This window comes from Microcaecilia unicolor, chromosome 6 (assembly GCF_901765095.1).
Source record: "Microcaecilia unicolor chromosome 6, aMicUni1.1, whole genome shotgun sequence".
Taxonomy (NCBI): Eukaryota; Metazoa; Chordata; class Amphibia; order Gymnophiona; family Siphonopidae; genus Microcaecilia; species Microcaecilia unicolor.
In genome coordinates this window covers 314,140,918-314,159,505 of record NC_044036.1, presented here as the reverse complement: position 1 = coordinate 314,159,505, position 18,588 = coordinate 314,140,918, and the positions used below count along the sequence as shown (strand labels likewise).

At 44.6% G+C, this 18,588-nt stretch overlaps 1 protein-coding gene across 2 annotated transcripts in view; it reads right to left on the bottom strand.

The window, feature by feature from the left end:
* The window catches only part of RHBDF2 (rhomboid 5 homolog 2), a 149,097-nt gene that overhangs the window by 10,509 nt on the left and 120,000 nt on the right, over nucleotides 1-18,588 (bottom strand). For both annotated transcript variants that reach the window (XM_030208194.1, XM_030208193.1), the window contains exons 15-18: nucleotides 14,664-14,758; nucleotides 7,084-7,159; nucleotides 5,147-5,247; nucleotides 4,328-4,481 (exon numbers count right to left, since the gene is read on the bottom strand). In XM_030208194.1, coding sequence (XP_030064054.1) covers nucleotides 4,328-4,481; nucleotides 5,147-5,247; nucleotides 7,084-7,159; nucleotides 14,664-14,758 — 426 coding nt within the window. The remainder of the gene's footprint in view (nucleotides 1-4,327; nucleotides 4,482-5,146; nucleotides 5,248-7,083; nucleotides 7,160-14,663; nucleotides 14,759-18,588) is intronic.

Sequence of the window (18,588 nt, the reverse complement as noted above, 5' to 3'; positions counted from 1 at the left end):
GAGGGAGGGGGCACATTTTAGCGCCCCCCCCCCCGCCGCCCCCCCCCGCCGCCGAGCCCCCACCGCCACCAATGACTTAGTCTCTCCACCCCCCTCCCGCCGCCAACCCTCCCCCGCTGCCGTTCTTACTTTTGCTGGCGGGGGACCCAACCCCCGCCAGCCGAGGTCTGCTTCCACCTGCCGCTGCCTTCAAACCTTCTTCTTCAGCCGGCGGGGGACCCCAAACCCCCGCCAGCCGCCCCGCGCTGTTTAAAATTCATCTTCGGCCTCCGTGGCCGTGCTGCTGGGATAGGCGGCGCTGTTGAAATCCACTTCGGAGTCTGACGTCGCAGCACGTACAACGTACAACGACGTCAGACTCCGAAGTGGATTTCAACAGCGCCGCCTATCCCAGCAGCACGGCCACGGAGGCCGAAGATGAATTTTAAACAGCGCGGGGCGGCTGGCGGGGGTTTGGGGTCCCCCGCCGGCTGAAGAAGAAGGTTTGAAGGCAGCGGCAGGTGGAAGCAGACCTCGGCTGGCGGGGGTTGGGGTCCCCCGCCAGCAAAAGTAAGAACGGGCACGGGGGAGGGTTGATGGCGGTAGGGGGGGCCAGGGCAAAATCTGCGGGGGCCCAGGCCCCTGAGGCCCCACGCAGATACGCCCCTGGTTCAAACTCCTCTTATTGACCTATAAGTGCATTCACTCTGCAGCTCATCAGTACCTCTGCACTCTTATCTCTCCCTACATTCCTCCCCGGGAACTCCGTTCACTGGGTAAATCTCTCTTATCTGCACCCTTCTCCTCCACTGCTAACTCCAGACTCCGTTCCTTTTATCTCGCTGCACCATATGCTTGGAATAGACTTCCTGAGCCGGTAGGTCAAGCTCCATCTCTGGCCGTCTTCAAATCTAAGCTAAAAGCCCACATTGGAGCCGACTCTGTGGGGGCTGTGGGGGCTTGATCACCCCCAATATTGAGAAAATTCCTTGTATGTGTCCAGGGAGGGGTTATTTTCATTGGGCTTAGCACCCCCAATAATTTTGAAAAGTTGGTTCCTAAGAAAGCCCACCATTTTGATGCAGCTTTTAACTCTTGTTCAGAACCCTTATTTTATCATCCTCACTTTAATATTCCCTTATCTCTTGTTTGTCCTGTTTGTCTGTCCTAATTAGATTGTAAGCTCTGTCGAGCAGGGACTGTCTCTTCATGTTCAAGTGTACAGCGCTGCGTACGTCTAGTAGCGCTTTAGAAATGATAAGTAGTAGTAGTAAATATGAGCCAAGAGGAGCTGTAAGCAGCAGTGAATGTTAGATGGGACAGAATGGGGTGGGGGAACCAAAGCATGGCTCCCATCCCCTTGAATTGTGGCAGCCCAAAATTCAACACAACCAAATCCGAACAGATCCGAGTTCCAGAACTGCAAGACATTTCCCCTCATGCTTTGGGTCTCCCTGCTGCCCCCCTCCTTTCTATCTGAAGAGGACTGCGATTGATCAGTACTCAGGGGGGAAAGAGGGAGAATCCATTTTGGACCAGTTTCAAAAGGGGCAATAAATATTTTCCAGTGACAGTACTCTCAATAGCTCTGGATCCCACAAAACCTCAGTCACCCATCTCAGACACTCTCATCGTGACCTGCAAATTCTAGCAACTCCCCCCCCCCCCCCCCAATCAAAGGAGGAAAGGCTTAAAGGGAAGGTGTGAGCTGCCTTAAACTGAGACAGGGCTTTGCAGTACGCAGATGGCTAATCTTCAATCAGCAAATCCTCTAAGGTGTGCGTGCAGCAAGGCACAGGAGGGTCACGGGATGGCACGTGCAAACACTGCACGTGGACAGAGCTCAAAGGAGAAAAGCAGCTCTGCAGTGGCACTGCTTCTTAAAACCACAACACAATATGCCCCTGAAAAAAGTCACCACCTGGAGACTGGAGTTTCCTTTCTAGTTCAAGCTTCTGCCTCCTTCCCTCTAAATTAAAAACCAGTGTTGCTGCTGACTAAAAGGCAAGCACTGTTCCCATACAAAACACTTACCGTCCACGAAGGGGGGAGCTGGAGGAGGAAGAAATGGAGACATCTTGCCCAAGATGTGGGAGGGTAAGTTATACAGCAGATGTTAGAGGTGTTGGAGCACAACAGCTCCTGCCTTCACACTCACAAGTACAAGTGTGATCACGTAATTTGGTTTAAAAGGTCTATTTCTTAGCACATCTTTCTACTTAAACGTAAAAGCTTCCAAGTGACCCACATCAGAAGTGGCTGCACATATGCTTCTTATACATTACTATATATTACACTGCTGAGCGTTAGGATAAAATTGGAATAAAAATATCCTACAAGTACCCTGGTTGTGTCCAGTGACCTTGGACATGACCAGCTCCATGGATTTTACTTTAACTGGTTATTTTGCGTGTGTGTGTGCGTGTGTGCGTGTGTGTGCGTGTGTGCGCGTGTGTGCGTGTGTGTGTGTGTGTGTGTGTGAATACTACACAAAAAAACCCCAAAAACTTACCTATCCACTTACTGAAACCAAAATAGATAAGCAGAATGTAGACTTCTGTATCTGATCATGTCAAACCTCCTCCCCCCTCCCCCAACCTCCTATCTCCTCTATACAGAGGCATGTGGCAAATGTAGAATGTACTGGGAGGGGGTGGTGGTGTCTGTACACAGAGAACTAGAGAGCCTTAGAGGAGGACTTTAAGTGTAGCATCTGCACCTACTGCTTGGTCTGCCCAAGAGCTATTTCAGGTCAACAAGGAAATGAGCACAAACGACTGCTTTAAGCTGAGCTGCTAATCGCCCTTCTGTCTAGGTTAACAGAACATAAATACAGAGAGAAATGTCACTCCCTCTTCAGGATTTAACATTCTCCAATCTCTGCATGGTTTCTATGTTGTTTAGTGCTTCAAGAATGGAAACAGCGCCTTAGTGTGGACTTCACTCATTTGGCCTAGCCACAGCACATTTGCTAGAGCTCCCAACAAGTCATAAGTATTGCCATACTGGGACAGACTGAAGGTTCATCAAGCCCAGCAGCCTGTTTCCAACAATGGCCAATCCAGGTCACAAGTACCTGGCAAGATCCCAAAACAGTACATTTTATGTTGCTTAATCTAGAAATAAGCAGTGGATTTTCCCCAAGTCCATTTTAATAATGGTCTATAGACTTTTCCTTTAGGAAGCCATCCAAACCTTTTTTAAACCCTGCTAAACTGCCTGCTTTTACTACATTCTCTGGCAATGAATTCCACAGTTTAATTACACGTTGAGTGAAGAAATATTTTCTCCGATTCATTATGTCTCAGAAGAAGCTGCTGGTGTCTGTCTGAGGGCAGAGACACTACAGATGAAGGAAGGTTACATGAGGACTAAAAGCAGACCTTTTTTTTATTTTAAGATTGAAATGGACTCTTTCTATAGCAACTACAATTCCCCTGCCACAACTTGGTTTGGAATGTGTTTGATACAGTTCCTCTAGACCCCAAACTATGGAAACTTAAATTGCATTTTACCCTGAATCAGTCAACAGTATCAAACCGGTAAAGGGATTATAGGGAGGGTGAAATAGCTTCTGAGTTGATGCATTTCAGGAACATCTCGAGTTGGAAATGCGCCCTGTGTAGCATGCCCCCAAGTACTCCTGGCATACTCTTGCCCTGCCTACGTACGTTGCACTATTCATTTTTTATTCAATTATTAGGATTTATTTACCGCCTTTTTGAAAGAGTTCACTCAAGGTGGTGTACAGTAAGAATAAATCAAACATAAGCAATAGACGATTACAGCAGTAAAAATATTCCAATACAAATACAAAGTATGTCATTGTATACTATTTACAATGTCAACACAATACGTAATAGAACATTTTAATTGACAGCGTAGGGAAGCCAATGGATGGGGCACAAGTATGGAATCCCAGCTTCCCTTGAGCCCACTCTGGCCACGGTCCTGCTGCTTTTAAATGGTGGCCAGTGCTGTGATTTTGGAGACAGTGAATATTCAAGCCATTCAGGTACTGCTGAAGAGTCTTTAAATATTCTATAGCTAATTGTGGGTTACAGCAAGTGAGCAGTGACACCAGAAAAGAGATGCTAGTTAACAGCTTTCCAATGAGACCAATATATAGCACCCTTAAAAGTGATTAAGAATGCCCTCACCATGTCATTCATCTCTGAACTTTGAGAATGAAACTCCATTCCCAAACTCCTGTACAATGCATGGCCTTTTTAGAAGCTAAACGGTACTGCATACACTAGGTCAGTCAGAAGGTTTTCTGCAGGCATATCATTACTCAGAGTCTTCATGCCCATTTATCTCACGATTCTGGCTGGTGGGGTAACCTTACCTCTGCTCTATATGGCAGGAAAATGGCACTTGCCAGGTTGCCCGTTATGCCACTGAGGATGTATATGATGGCTATTCTGACCCAGCCTGCTAACTTCTCCAAATCCCTAAGCACAGTCATCTGAAAGATCACAGACACCAAGCAATGGATAATCCTAGAAAGAGAGAGAGAAAGAGAATGAATCATTTGACTGGTGTCTTCCATGACCTGTGAACAGAGGGTGATCATTCTTCCACTGCATCCAAAGCAGATGCAAGGGTAGGGGGGTGCTCGAGTGGAACCTTCAGTCTTATACCCCCACACCCATTAGCTTTCAAGCCCCTAGCCTGCAGCTCACCCTCAAGATTTTGATAATTAAACTCAACGACCATATTTGTCAACATTGAGTGCATCAGCTTTCAAGCAAAGATGTACTAAATTCTATGTACAGGATCCTCAATTCCACTGGCCGTAGAACAATTTAGGACTGGGGGGGGGGGGGAGCAAGTTATATAAGATACAGTAGGCATTTCCCTGTCCCTGAATACCTTACAATCTAAGTTTACTCCTGAGGCAATGGAGGATTAAGTGACTTGTCTAAGATAACAAGGAGCCACAGCTGGATTTGACCCGAGTTCTCAGCCTGCTGCTCTAACCATTAGGGAACTTCTAATAGTACAACTGGGCTTCAGAACGGGGAATTAAATAAGATCGTAGGCAGATTTTGGTTATCAGTAGATACCAACTTGCCTCATTTAATCAAACATGGAACCTCCAACAATCCTCCAAACTAAAATACTGCCATGTGTTCACCCAAGTTATTGCTGCTTCTGAATTTACCCAGCATGAAGGAAGAGAGAGAGCCAAAGCCGGTAGAACTGGTCAGGGATTTCTGGGTTCAGGAATGGTAACAGGCCACATACTTCATCCAGACAGTGAACCTGAGCAAACACACAGCAGAGAACAAGTAACAGGTTACAGAAATGCTTAGCCTCATTTTAAGGGATCTTTTAGTAAGAATTCACACTTACACACGTCAGATCTGTTGGAAAGGTTACATAGCTCAAACTTCAGCTGTAGTATGACTGACATACACTCCATCTACTCAGTGATTCCTAATTAGGAATGGATGATGGCGTTATTAAAATAGAATTGACCCTGACGCAGCACCTGCGAAACATGCCGCTTTTTGTCACCATTAACAGTATTTACTGTCAAGCTACTTGGAAAGCTAAGTTTGAATTTGTTATTATGTTAAAAATTAAAAAGACATGGTTTGGGGAAGGTTGATGGAGGGACCAATGAGGAGCCAATGGCACATTAAGAGCTTGGAGCTTATGTCTCTGGACAAATGAATTGCCGACAGTTTACACATTGAGCTACTGAGGTCCATTAGTAATTAAGACTATTGAAATTGTCTTGATATGATTGTGGAGAACCTTAAGATTACAATTTTTTTTGAGAAATACAAAATGCAAATGTATAATGTAAAGGGAAGACATTATATATTATGACGCTGGGCAAATGTGACACTGAGTAGATGATTCTATAAAGCCCCCGTTATTTATATGAGATTGCAAGTACTTTTGAGTCCATTCATTTGATACACTCTTTCATTGCATATATAGATTATAGTGCTTCTGAACCCCTCCCCACCCCAATTTTAATTGCAAGAGCAGGGGTAAACTACTTACTGAGAAGTTTATCCTGCAGATTCCTCTGGATTAATTCATCCCTTAAACCAGTGGTTCTCAACCCAATCCTTGGGGCACACCCAGCCAGTTGGGTTTTCAGGATATCAACCATGAATATGCATGAGATAGATTTGCATACCAAGGAGATGGTATATGCACCTCTCTCTCATGCATACACATTGTGTATATCCTGAAAACCTGATTGGCTCGGTGTGCCCCGAGGACTGGGTTGTGACACAATACCTTAAACGCTGGCTTGCTGTTGGTATGTAAATCAAAATCAAACTCTGCTCCACTGCTCTGTATGTTGAATATGAATGGGGACAACATTAAGAATAGCTATACTGGGTCAGACCAATGTTCCACTAGCCCAATATCCTGGCCAAAACCCAATTAGTAGGAACATTCCATACTACCAATCCCGGGGCAATAACAGAATATAGATACTTCCTCCAGGAACTTATTCAAACCTTTTTTAGACTAGATACGATATCCGCCATTATCCTTCAGCAGTGAGTTCCAGCGCTTAACTATTAGAGTGAAAAAATATTTCTTCCTGTTTTAAAAGGGTTTTTTTTTTTTAATTTCGCCTATTCCCAATGGAATCTAACCCAAACCCACCCGTACCCACTAAGATCCATTCCATCCCCACCTGTACCCATAGGAGTCAACACTGTTATTTACTTGTTCTCAGTCCTCCCAACCCCAACAGCCTCCGTGGTTTTTTTTAGATGTAGTCACTAGTCAATGAGTGTTCCAAACCTTACTTTGGTGTTCCAGCTGCCCCTCTGGGCATTCCAAGCCTCATTCTGGTGCTCCAATTGCCTCTCTCAATGCATTCCAAGCCTCATTCTCGAGTCACCAGAGGATTTGACTACACTTCCATGGGAATCCCAGGGCAACTTATTCCATCCCCCCGGGAATCCCATGGTATATTCTTCCATACCCACGGGTTCTGCGGGATTCCCGCAATCCCCATTCCCATGCAGTAATGTTGAAGCCAACAACACTGTTCAATTTGTCCCCAGCAGCTGCACTCTAAAAACGGTCCAGGGTCACACAGCCATGTCAGTTTTCCCTTACCTGCGAGCACAAAGTTGCCTCCTCGTGGAAGTAGCCATGCATGAAGTCACAGTACTCCCTTGTCGTAATCTCACAACTACATGAGGGAAAAAAACAAAACACAGAACAGGAAAGAGTGGGAGTTATAATCTAGCTAAATAAGCACGGGTGTCGAGGTAGTAAATATGCTATGTGGAATGCATGTAAACAGGAACAAAGAAACTTAGATCTAGTCTTTTATTGAACTGTGTGGGTTTTTGCCTCTGTTTCATTAAAATGCAGCTTCTTGGAGGATGAAGTGGTCACCATCACATAGGTTCATGGCACATACCTAACTGCATATACCCACCGCACCTCAACTGATTTATTAATTACTAGTAAAACATGCCCGTTTCTGGTGCAAATGAAACGGGTGCTAGTACGGTTTTCCTCCCGATCCCCCCCTCCCTACTCACCCCTTTGGCGTTGTGAAGGCACTGGCCGCCATTGTTGCGGACCTTGGCACGCCACCTTCAATCTGCTGAGTCGTTGGTTGTGAAGCCAGTGACGCCATTGCTCCGCCCTCGACGTCATCATGTTTGACGCGAGGGCGGGGCCCCAACATAGTGTTTTCGGTGGCTTCACCACCACAAACCCTTCGAACCAGAAGGAAGTGCCTGGAGGACCTGACAGTGACGTCAGTGTCCTCAGAATGTTGAGGGTGAGTTTTATTATATAGGATTAATCCCTGAAGGCTGGTCACTTGGATAAATAAAATCTGGCACTTAGGGCAGAAAAGCAAAAAAATAAATCAAAAGAAGGAACCCACTCTGCTGCTACACAAATTGAGTCTCACAATTTAAGCCCAACTAATCAAACTGTAAGCTTCAGTGAACCTCTGCGTGAACTGAAGCTCAAAACAGCCTCTGCATGGTAGTATGTTAGGTACATTATCTTCTTGCAAATCTTAATGCATCATTACTTACCTGCAGTTTATTTACAAATTCAGGGGCTGATGCACAAAGGTTCCTGGAAAGATAGGCCCGATATTTCCACCTTGGTAAAAATTACCGAGGTGGAAATACCGAGCAATTCACAAAGCAATTCGAATGCAAATGAGCTGCTCATGAAAACAGCAAACAGCTCGGTAGGGGGCAAGGCAGTCACTAAGCTGTTCATGCGAAGTCAGTCAACGCGCCACTACTCTGCACATGTGCTACCTGTGGCCTTTCTTTCTTCCCCCATCCAAAATGCTACCCATGGATGTGGGGGGAGGAGAGGCAAAGCGGTCACTCAGGCAGGACTCCCTCACAGGAGCTGGGGAAAGAGTGGGAGAGGCTGGGACTACTGGCAGGACCAGAGCCAGGAGCAAAAAGTAGAGCGGTGGCAGCCAGGGGCACAAAGGATCGATCAGGTGAGTGGGAGAGGGAAGGGAAGAGAAAAGGGAAGAGCCCGGAAACAGGGGGATAGGGAGAGGCACAGTAGCGGTCCTTCTGGGTAGAATTCAGGAGCCTGCAGAAGAAAGAGGAAGGAGGGCAGCCGATGGCTCCAAAGCCTTTACCGACAGCTCTTGACCTCTGCTAACCAACTTCACCACAACTTCCAGCCCTGAACAGAACTTCCATGGCTGCCAGCTCCACAGCAGACTGCTCCTAAAAGGTTGGCGGTCCTTTTTGTGCATTGCTCGTAAATGGCTGTGCATGACTCGGAATACTCATTTACATTGTAATCAGCTCATTTGTCTACGATTCTCGTTCTGAGCTGTCGCAAATGGTAAAAAATTTGCTAAGCCCTTTTTGTGCATGATTTGCTAAAGACTGTGTTCGCTAAACTGGATGGAGCCAATCTAAAAATGCACAGTGCTGGCATGGTAGTTTAGTGTGTTGGGCCCGCAGTGAATATGGCAGGAGCAAAAGTTTGTTTGAACACCCTTTCAAGTCATGATTTTGTAACACATTTGGCAGAAACAACTTCCAAACATTCCTTGGAGCCAGCTAAGAGTCTTTCTACTCTTGCTTTTGAGACCTTCCAACTCAGAGACATTCTGTACTCTTGCATATACTGCATGTTTGAGATCTCCTCACAGATTGTCAATAACATTCAAGTCTAGGAACTGTGAAGGCCATTCCAAAACCTTCATCGTTCTTTACTGTAAAGTACGTTACGGTTGATTTTGAGGTGCGTTCAGATCCCTGTGTGGCTGAAATATGCAATCTCTTTTCAGCTTCAATTTCTTCACCAACTGTTGAATCCATTCTTTCAACTACATAATATTTCCTGTGCCACAGACTGACATACAACCCCAAAGTATCAGAGATCCATGCTTGTTAACCATTTGGCTTGTTAACTCTTTCCCCGTCAAGTGTCATCTTTTTTCTCCAAATCTTTGTTTGGTTAAGGTCAAACAGTTCAATTTTTGTTTGATAAATCTGAATCACTTTGATAAGCCAAACCTTTTGAAACAAAGTTTTCCCTTTTGCACGCTTAGATGAGTTATGAGGAGGTTGAAGAAACGGTTTCCTTCTGACAATCTTTCATGCCAACTATTTTTATATAAGGCACTTGGTACCATGGACAGCTACTCCAGAAGCAGCTAAAAACATTCTGTAGGTTGTTTGCGGTGATCTGTTACTTCTTTTTTGCAGATATGGCCAGAGTTTGGGCGGTTCTACCAGATTGTTCCTGGTCTCCCAGAGCTTGCCTTGGCTTCAATAGTTCCATGTAGCTTCCATTTCTTAAAAAGGTTTCTGACATATGAAACTGCAAGCTGAAAAGTGTTTTTTTTAAATAGCCTTCCACTGCTTTGTAAGAGTGAATTATCTTCTCTATCAAATGCTCAGACAGAACCAACCTGAGAGGTTAGAAGGGCTAAAGAGAACCTGCAGAATTGTCTTCTAATGAAGGCCTAAATAAGTCTAATTTTTGGGCCTTATTAAAGAAAAAGGGTAGTACTGAATCAGCTGAGTGTCCAGTCTTTGCACCCACCATGCTCATTTCTATTATTTTTAAATCTGTTAAAATCAACAAATTGATTAAGAATTGTTTAGTAACCTTCCTGGAGAGAATTGTAAGGCTTGTGAATGATTCTTTGGTGCAGAGGGGGTTGCACCAAAGGCTTTGAAGGAGGCCATGGTTATCCCCTATCTTGAAGAACCTGAGTTTTCGAGGTAATGTTTGAATAGATTACAGGCTAATTTCTAACCTTCCTATGGTAGAAAAATTAAGTAGTGGCACAGATTGGTGATTTTTTTTGGAGCACGAATTGTTGGTGTTTAGGAGAGGAGGACGTACAGAAACCATGTTAATAGCACTCTTAGATGAGGTGTATTTTTTGTCGAGATAAGGGAAGGAAGATGGTAATGATTATTATTAACCTAAACAAGGCATTTGACACAGTGGATGCTCGTTTGTTGTCATGAAGTGCAGAGCTGGGGTTGGAGAGGAAGTTGTGGAATGGCTCTGTTTATTTATTTTATTTATTTGTTGTATTTGTATCCCACATTTTCCCACCTATTTGCAGCCTCAATGTGGCTTACAATATTCCGTTATGGCATTCGCCATTCCAGAGTGAAACAATTGGTGTTATACATGAAATACATGGATGACAATATTGAATTAACTTACAAAGTTCCATTATGGCAATCGCCATTCTGGAGTAAGTGATACATTGGAGTTGCATGGAGTACATGGATAGCAATATAGAATTAAGCATAAGGGTATAGTGAGAGAGTGTAAAGAGTGTAGTTGGAGTGGTATTGTGTTTTCATTAAATTATTGCTCGTTGTGGTAAGCCTTGTTGAATAGATAGGTCTTCAGAGATTTACGGAAGTTGATTAATTCGTAATTTGTTTTTAAGTTAAGTGGTAATGCATTCCAGAGTTGCGTGCTCATGTAGGAAAAGCTGGATGCATGTGTTAGTCTGTATTTTAGTCCTTTGCAGCTGGTGAAGTGTAGATTAAGGAATGTGCGGGCCAATCTTTTAGCATTCCTGGGTGGTAAGTCAACAAGGTCTATCATGTATGCCGGGGCATCTCCATGAATGATTTTATGAACTAGAGTGCAGACCTTGAATGCGATTTGTTCTTTAATTGGAAGCCAGTGTAGTCTTTCTCTAAGGGTTTTTGCACTTTCGTATTTTGTTTTTCCAAATATGAGTCTGGCTGCAGTGTTCTGGGCTGTCTGAAGTTTTTTGAGAATATATTCTTTACAGCCAGCATAGAGTGCGTTGCAGTAGTCTAGGTGACTCAGCACCAATGACTGCACCAGGTTGTGGAAAATAGCCCTTGGGAAGAAGGTTTTTTTTTAAAAGTTTCCACGTTGAATTTTAGAAGATATGTTATAGGGTTAATTTTAACACAAATTGAAGAGGAAACAATTAGTGTATGTTGGGGGGGGGGGGGGGGGGGGGGAGGTGTTCTACAGGGTTCTCCACTGTGCTGCTTTTTAATGTTTATATGTATCTATTGAAAGCCCTGGTGAAAGGCTGTAGGCTCTCATTTTATGCTTATGCAGATGACATTCAACTGCTTTTACTGGTGGACAGTAATGAGGCTGTAGAGGTGTTTCTGGAGTCACCTTTGTATCAGAACCACACCCAGTGAACAACAGACAAAGATGGAATTCAGGCAAGCAGTGTCCTTGATGGCGCAGCACAATCCACAAAACTGCAAGGCAGGGAATTTGCAGAAACCATGACAGTATGGCTCCATGACAGTATGGCTCAGAGCATGGTAGGCCTCAGGCCCACAGAGGTGACCTTGAAAACACCTCTACAGGGCTACACAGCAGGAAATACTAGCTGACTGTATGAGTAAGGTGGGAGCATGGTTGAGTGAGAACATCATGACCTGGAATCTAAGTCTGCTGTACTCTGTTTTAGTGATATGACTTGATCCTCTCAACCTTATAGATGGATGGTGGGAATTTAAGGTATTGAGGTGGTTTTGGAAGATGGTGAGGGTTGATAATAGACAGATGTTAGTGGTTCTCCAACAGTTTTATGAGAAACTGTGGTTAGTCTGAAAGTTGAGGTCATATTTGGAGAAAGGGGTGTTCCACTCAGTGGTGTAACAGGTTATTTAAAGTGTATTGGACTACTGTAATGCTCTTTATGTGGGTTTGTAGGTCAGCTCCTATGGAGATAGCAGGTTGCTCAGAACCTGCTGGCTAGGTTCCTTCTTAGGAGTGCCCAAAAGGTGTAGGGCCAGTCTTTTACTGTCTGCGTTGGTTGCTGGTTAAAGAGCATTGCAGTTACCTATGACTACCTTTAAAGTGTTACATATGTTAAGCCTCAGATGTTGTTATCTCTGTTGAACATTATGCGTTGCGGCATCATCTTCGCTCCTCTGCAAAGGCCCTGCTAACATTGCCTGGGGTGGAAAGCACGTGGAAGGAAATGTGGAGAAAAAGGGCACTGAATGGTTTGCTTGACATAATGAAGGGGGAAGTGTCTTTATTGCATTTTAAGATTTCAGAGCTTTCCTATCTATTTCTCTGAAGGTTTTCTTTATAAGCTTTTAATTTGTATTTGCTATTTTATACACCATTTTGATTGGCACTCTTTGCCATCTTTGATTGGCCAAGGAGAGGGTACATAACTTTTTATAAAGATGTCCTATTTAGAAACATAGAAACATGACAGCTGGTAAGGGCCGAATGGCCCATCAAGTCTGCCCATCCTCGGTAACCACTAACTCCTCCTTTTCCTAAGAGATCCCACGCTTTCTTAAATTCTGACATGGTCCTTGTCTCTACGACCTCCATCGGGAGGCCATCCCACGCATTAACCACTCTTTCAACGAAAGAGTATTTTCTCAGATTCCTCCCAAGCCTATTTCTTCTTAACTTCATCCTATGCCCTTCTCATTCCAGAGGTTTCCTTCGTTTGAAAAAGGCTCACCTCCTGTACATTAACGCCACTGAGGTATTTAAATGTCTCTATCATATCCTCTCTCTCCTGCCTTTCTTCCAGAGTATACATGTTGAGGTTCATGAGCCTGTCCCTATATGCTTTATGATAGAGACTGCTGACCAGTTTTATAGCTGCCCTCTGGACCGACTCCATCCTGTTTATATCTTTCTGTAGGTGTGGTCTCCAGAATTGCACACAGTACTCTAAATAGGGCCTCACCAGAGACTTGTACAAGGGAAATATCACCTCTTTTTTTTCCTGCAGGTCATCCCTCTCCTTATACACCCGAGCATTCTTCTGGCTTTGTGTTTTTTCTACCCATTTGGCCACCTTAAGTTTATCAGACACAATCACCCCCAAGCCCCACTCTTCTTTCATACACAGAAGCACTTCACCCTTTATACTGTACCATTCCCTTGGACTTTTGTCACCCAAGTGAATGACTCAAAAATTGGCAACTAAGATTTAATGCTAACAAATGCAGGGTCATTCACATTTCTTAGCATTAAATCAGTTGCCAATTTTTGGATCATTCTTCAAGCTTCGCTAGATCCTTCCTCATGCTACCCACACCTTCCAGGGCGTCCAGACAAACCTTATCAGACAATCCTTCCGCAATAACACTCACAAAGATGTTAGAAAGAGCCGGCCCAAGGACCGACCCCTGCGATACACCACTCTTAACATCCTTTTCCTCAGAGCAAACGCCATTTACCACTATCCTCCGTCTCCTTCCACTTAACCTACTATGCAAAGCTGTGTCAGTTTCTGTTCACGTGTGGATTCACTGAAACATACAATTTGGTCAGGGCTGCCTAAGTTTTGCACCCAACTGTATGTAGACAGAAAAACCCCCCAAATATAAACAAGTAGCAAAACAGCAATCACAAAATAAAATGTGAAAAACAAGAACAAAAAAAATCTCTAGTTCTTAACATTTTTTGGCAGGCACCTAAGTTTCCTAGACATTTTGCCAACCCTGGTTAACCCTAACCAGGGAGTTTCAAAGCCTGAGGAGTAACGGATGCCCACTTGGCAATGCCCTTTAATATCACAGCTTAGGGTCTTTCCTCATACCTATATAGGCACAGCCAACATTAGAACCAAATCAATAAAGTTTCTTATTCAAAACTTAGCAATTCCTTCCTTGCCACGCCTGTGGGGCAACACTTTACAAAAACAGAACACTGTACTAGTGATTTCATAGTAAGAATCCTGAAAGGTAACTTTCAACAATACAGGAACGTAAGACCTTTGAAGTCAGAATGATTAAATATTTTGACACCCACCAGACAGGACTTAACAGAGATCTGGGCTTTCTAGCCCATTATAAGCCATAAAATTGTAAATTGTACTGCTTTGTTTGTCACTCTCCTGTCTCCATGCATATCCCCCTGTCTCACCCATCCACCTCCATCCCCACCCTGTTAGATTGTCACTGAAATGCTTTGATGTCTCACTTATATATACTGTCATCTACCAAGATTTGCTTATTTCCGATCTGACGAAGAAGGGCAACCTTCGAAAGCTAATCAAGAAATGTACTAAGTTATGTCCAATAAAAAAGGTATCATCTTATTTTATTTTATTTCTATTGATTACCTTCCTGGCCTATGAAACCCAGGGTTATTCACCCTGTTCTTGCTAGTCTTGTTTCTTGTGCTGTGTTTCCTTCAGTATAGTCAAGGACAAAAATCAATGCAATCCTTACCTGCCTTTAGTCCCAATACAGCAAGGTCTTCCTTTGATTTCACAGTCCATGTGTTTTAAACCTGTGTGATTTCTTGTTGACTGAGAGGTGCAAATCTGTAAAAGGAAAAAAAATATAAAAAAAAAGAGATCTATATATACCTTGTTTCCCCGAAAGTAAGACATCCCCCGAAAATAAGACCTAGTAGAGGTTTTCCTGAATTGGTAGATATAAGGCCTCCCCCGAAAGTAAGACCTAGCAAATTTTTGTTTGAAAGCAGGGCTGCCGAGAGCCGGACAAGGCCGCCCCCGGGCCGCCCCCCCACCACCCGAGGTGACCAGGCCCACCCTCCGTCGCTCCCGGACCTAACCTTAAACGCCTCCTTTCACCTTCGCAGCAGGCAGCAGCAGGGCAGACCTCTCCTTCCTTCCATGCCCCACCCTCATGGACGTTACGTCAGGCAAGGGTGAGACACGGAAGGAAGGCGTGGCCTGCCCTGCTGCTGCTTGCTGCGAAGGTGAAAGGAGGCGTTTAAGGTTAGTTCCGGGAGCGACGGAGGGCGGGCGGGCCAACCCCGATGTTTCCCCGAAAAATAAGACAGCCCCTGAAAATAAGACCTAGCACATTTTGGGGGTCAAAAATTAATATAAGACGGTGTGTCTTATTTTCGGGGAAACACGGTATATTGCATACCTCTATATTCCACTCTCCTCCCATCTTTCAGTATAGTTGTTGTAGCTTGTCTTTTAAGCTTCGGTAAGTAAAATCCAGTTATACATGAGATCTGGGCACTCCATGCTGCCATACAGAAAAATCAGGATCCGATTTCCAAGCGGTACCGTATCAAGGGCTGTGCAAGCAGCACGGCCGCACAGGGCAAAAAATGGCAGCAGATGAATCACACAAGCCACAGCTATAGTCCTGTTCCCAAGTCTTGAATCTGCTTCTAGAAGCAGCTGCGAATGCTTTGGAGGTGGAAGTCATTTCCAGGGAGAAGGGGGTGGGGGAATCAGCCACCAGTGGTCAGACTAAGGGTACAGGTGAATCAATATCTGGTCACAAAATGGTCAATGCAATTTCTTTGATTTTAGAGTTACACATTTATAGGAAGATTTGCTTTGTCAAAAGTCAGCCTGTCAACCTGAAATGGTGCACAGCACAGCAATAAAATCACACACAGAACAAAAATCATTAATGCAATAAAATGGCAATAAAGTCATAGAGGAAACAAAGAAAAATCGCATTATATATGTTAACATCAGATCATCCGTATCAAGAATTATCCACTTTGAAATTTCCGTATCTTAACATTGGCCCGGTCCCTTGATGTGCTTGACCCTTCATCCTTCCAGGACTAAATCTGCACTAGCTACAGCCTAAATGTCATAGCGCAGTCATACTTTTTTATTTTTCAGAAAGGAGCTGAAACTAATTTGTCCTGGGTCCTTTGGAAGTGCAAAGTGATATATGTGGGAAAGAGAAACCCAAACAATAGATATGTGATGCAAGGTTCCACATGAGGGACCACTGCCCAGGAAAAGATCTATGTCATCGTTGATGATACATTGAAACCCTCTGCTCAGCGTACAGCAGCAGCTAAGAAAGCACATGGAATGTCAGGAATTATTAGGAAAGGAATGGAAAACAAAAATGAGACTGTATCAAGGGCTGTGCAGTATCTCTCCACACTCGTCCTTCCCTACACCCCTTCCCGTGCACTCTGCTCCATGGATAAATCCTTCTTATCCGTTCCCTTCTCCACTACTGCCAACTCCAGACTTCGCGCCTTCTGTCTCGCTGCACTCTACGCCTGGAATAAACTTCCTGAGCCCCTACGTCTTGCCCCATCCTTGGCCACCTTTAAATCTAGACTGAAAGCCCACCTCTTTAACATTGCTTTTGACTCGTAACCACTTGTAACCACTCGCCTCCACCTACCCTCCTCTCTTCCTTCCCGTCCACATTAATTGATTTGATTTGCTTACTTTATTTATTTTTTGTCTATTAGATTGTAAGCTCTTTGAGCAGGGACTGTCTTTCTTCTATGTTTGTGCAGCGCTGCGTATGCCTTGTAGCGCTATAGAAATGCTAAATAGTAGTAGTAGTACTGTTATAATGCCTTTGTATCGTTCCATGGTGTGACCGCACCTTGAATACTGTGTGCAATTCTGGTCACCGCATCTTAAAAAAAAGATAGAGCAGAAATACAAAAGGTACAGAGAAGGGCGATGAAAATGATAAAGGGGATGGAACAACTTCCCTATGAGGAACGGCTAAAGCAGCTAATGCTCTTCAGCTTGGAGAAGAGACAGTTGACGGGAGATATGATAGAGGTCTATAAAATACTGAGAGGAGTGGACAGATAGAGGTAAATTGCTTGTTTTCTCTTTCCAAATATACTAGGACTGGGGGCATGCAATGAAGCTACTAAGTAGTAAATTTAAAACAAACTGGGGAAAATATTTCTTCACTCAGAGAAAATAATTCTTCACTCAATGTGTAACTGAACTCTGGAATTTGTTGCCGGAGAACGTGGTAAAAGCAGCTAGCTTAGCGGGGTTTAAAAAAGGTTTGGATAATTTCCTAAAAGAAAATTAGACTTGGGAAAAACCACTGCTTATTTCTAGGATAAGCAGCATAAAACCTGTTTTGGGATCTTGCCAGTTACTTATGACCTGGATTGGCCAGTTGGAAACAGGATACTGGGCTTGATGGACCTTTGGTCTGTCCCAGTATGGCAATGCTTATGTTCTTGGGTATTTCATATTACTGGAGCTGCTACTGAAAAAGCTCTAGCCCAGCCATCTAAGGATCTTCCAGCTGCACCTAAGTGCCTTCACTGGATTACACCAGTAACACCATTCAAAAGACAGGAATGATTTATTAAATCTCAGCACATGGAATGTTGAAGTTACAAGCTTATATTTAATACATGCTCTTATCGGTAACTAACAATGTTTTTTAGCATAAGAACGGCTCTCTCCCTGCATGCTTTTCCCAGTATTATATCAAACTAGTAAAAAAGGCCCGTTTCTGTAGGCAAGGAAACGGGCCTTAGGCAGGCAATTCCCTCCCCCCCCCCGTGCTACGGCCCCCTCGAACCCCCCCTTCCGCGAACCTGTTGTTCCCCCCCCCCCATGCCAGCGAAAACTGCCGCCACCGCCTCCGTTGTTGTGCTACCTGTGCTTACAGCTGAAGCGTTGTTCTTCCCTTCCCGTAGGTTCTTCAATCATCTTGTCTGGAAGTTCCTCTGCGTGCGTCTGACGTCAGACGCACGGAGTTAAACTTTCTGAGAAGATGATTGAGGAACCCACCTGAAGGTAGTGCACAACAGCGGCGGGAGGGGGGGGGGGGTGCGGTTTTCGGCGTTCCGGGGGGGGGGGGGGGGATCGACAGGTTCGCGGGAGGGGGTGGGTTTCGAGGGGGCCGTAGCGCGCGGGGGGGGGGGGGGGGGGGTGACAGCTGATTCCGAGGCAGTAGGAGGAGTAGGGCCCTTGCCTTGGAATCAGCTGTGCTGACGTCAGTGACGTCCGTGCATGTCTGCCTCGCAGACCACTTGCAGCCAGGGAGCCACGGTCCCAAGCATAGAACGTTGGAGGTGAGAATTATTATATAGGATAGGATGAACTACCTCTGGTAGGTGGAAATGAACTAGAAAAGGAGAAAACTATTGGACCAAAAACTAAGAGGAACAGGCTCCAGGTGACTAAAATGAAGGCTCATGGTGTTACTATTCCAGATGACGACGGTTCCAACGGGGCTGAAAAGCCAAAGAAATAGGAATAAAATGTTAGGCCAGAAAGCCAGGGAGGCGAATCAAATGAATGTGGTAAATGGATGCGGTGTACTAAAAATGTATAAGAAAGCAAAACAACACTGCAGTAGTGTGAGTGAGGGTTTTGGCACAGCGTTTCCACAAACACAGCCATTCAGAGGGTTAAAGGTA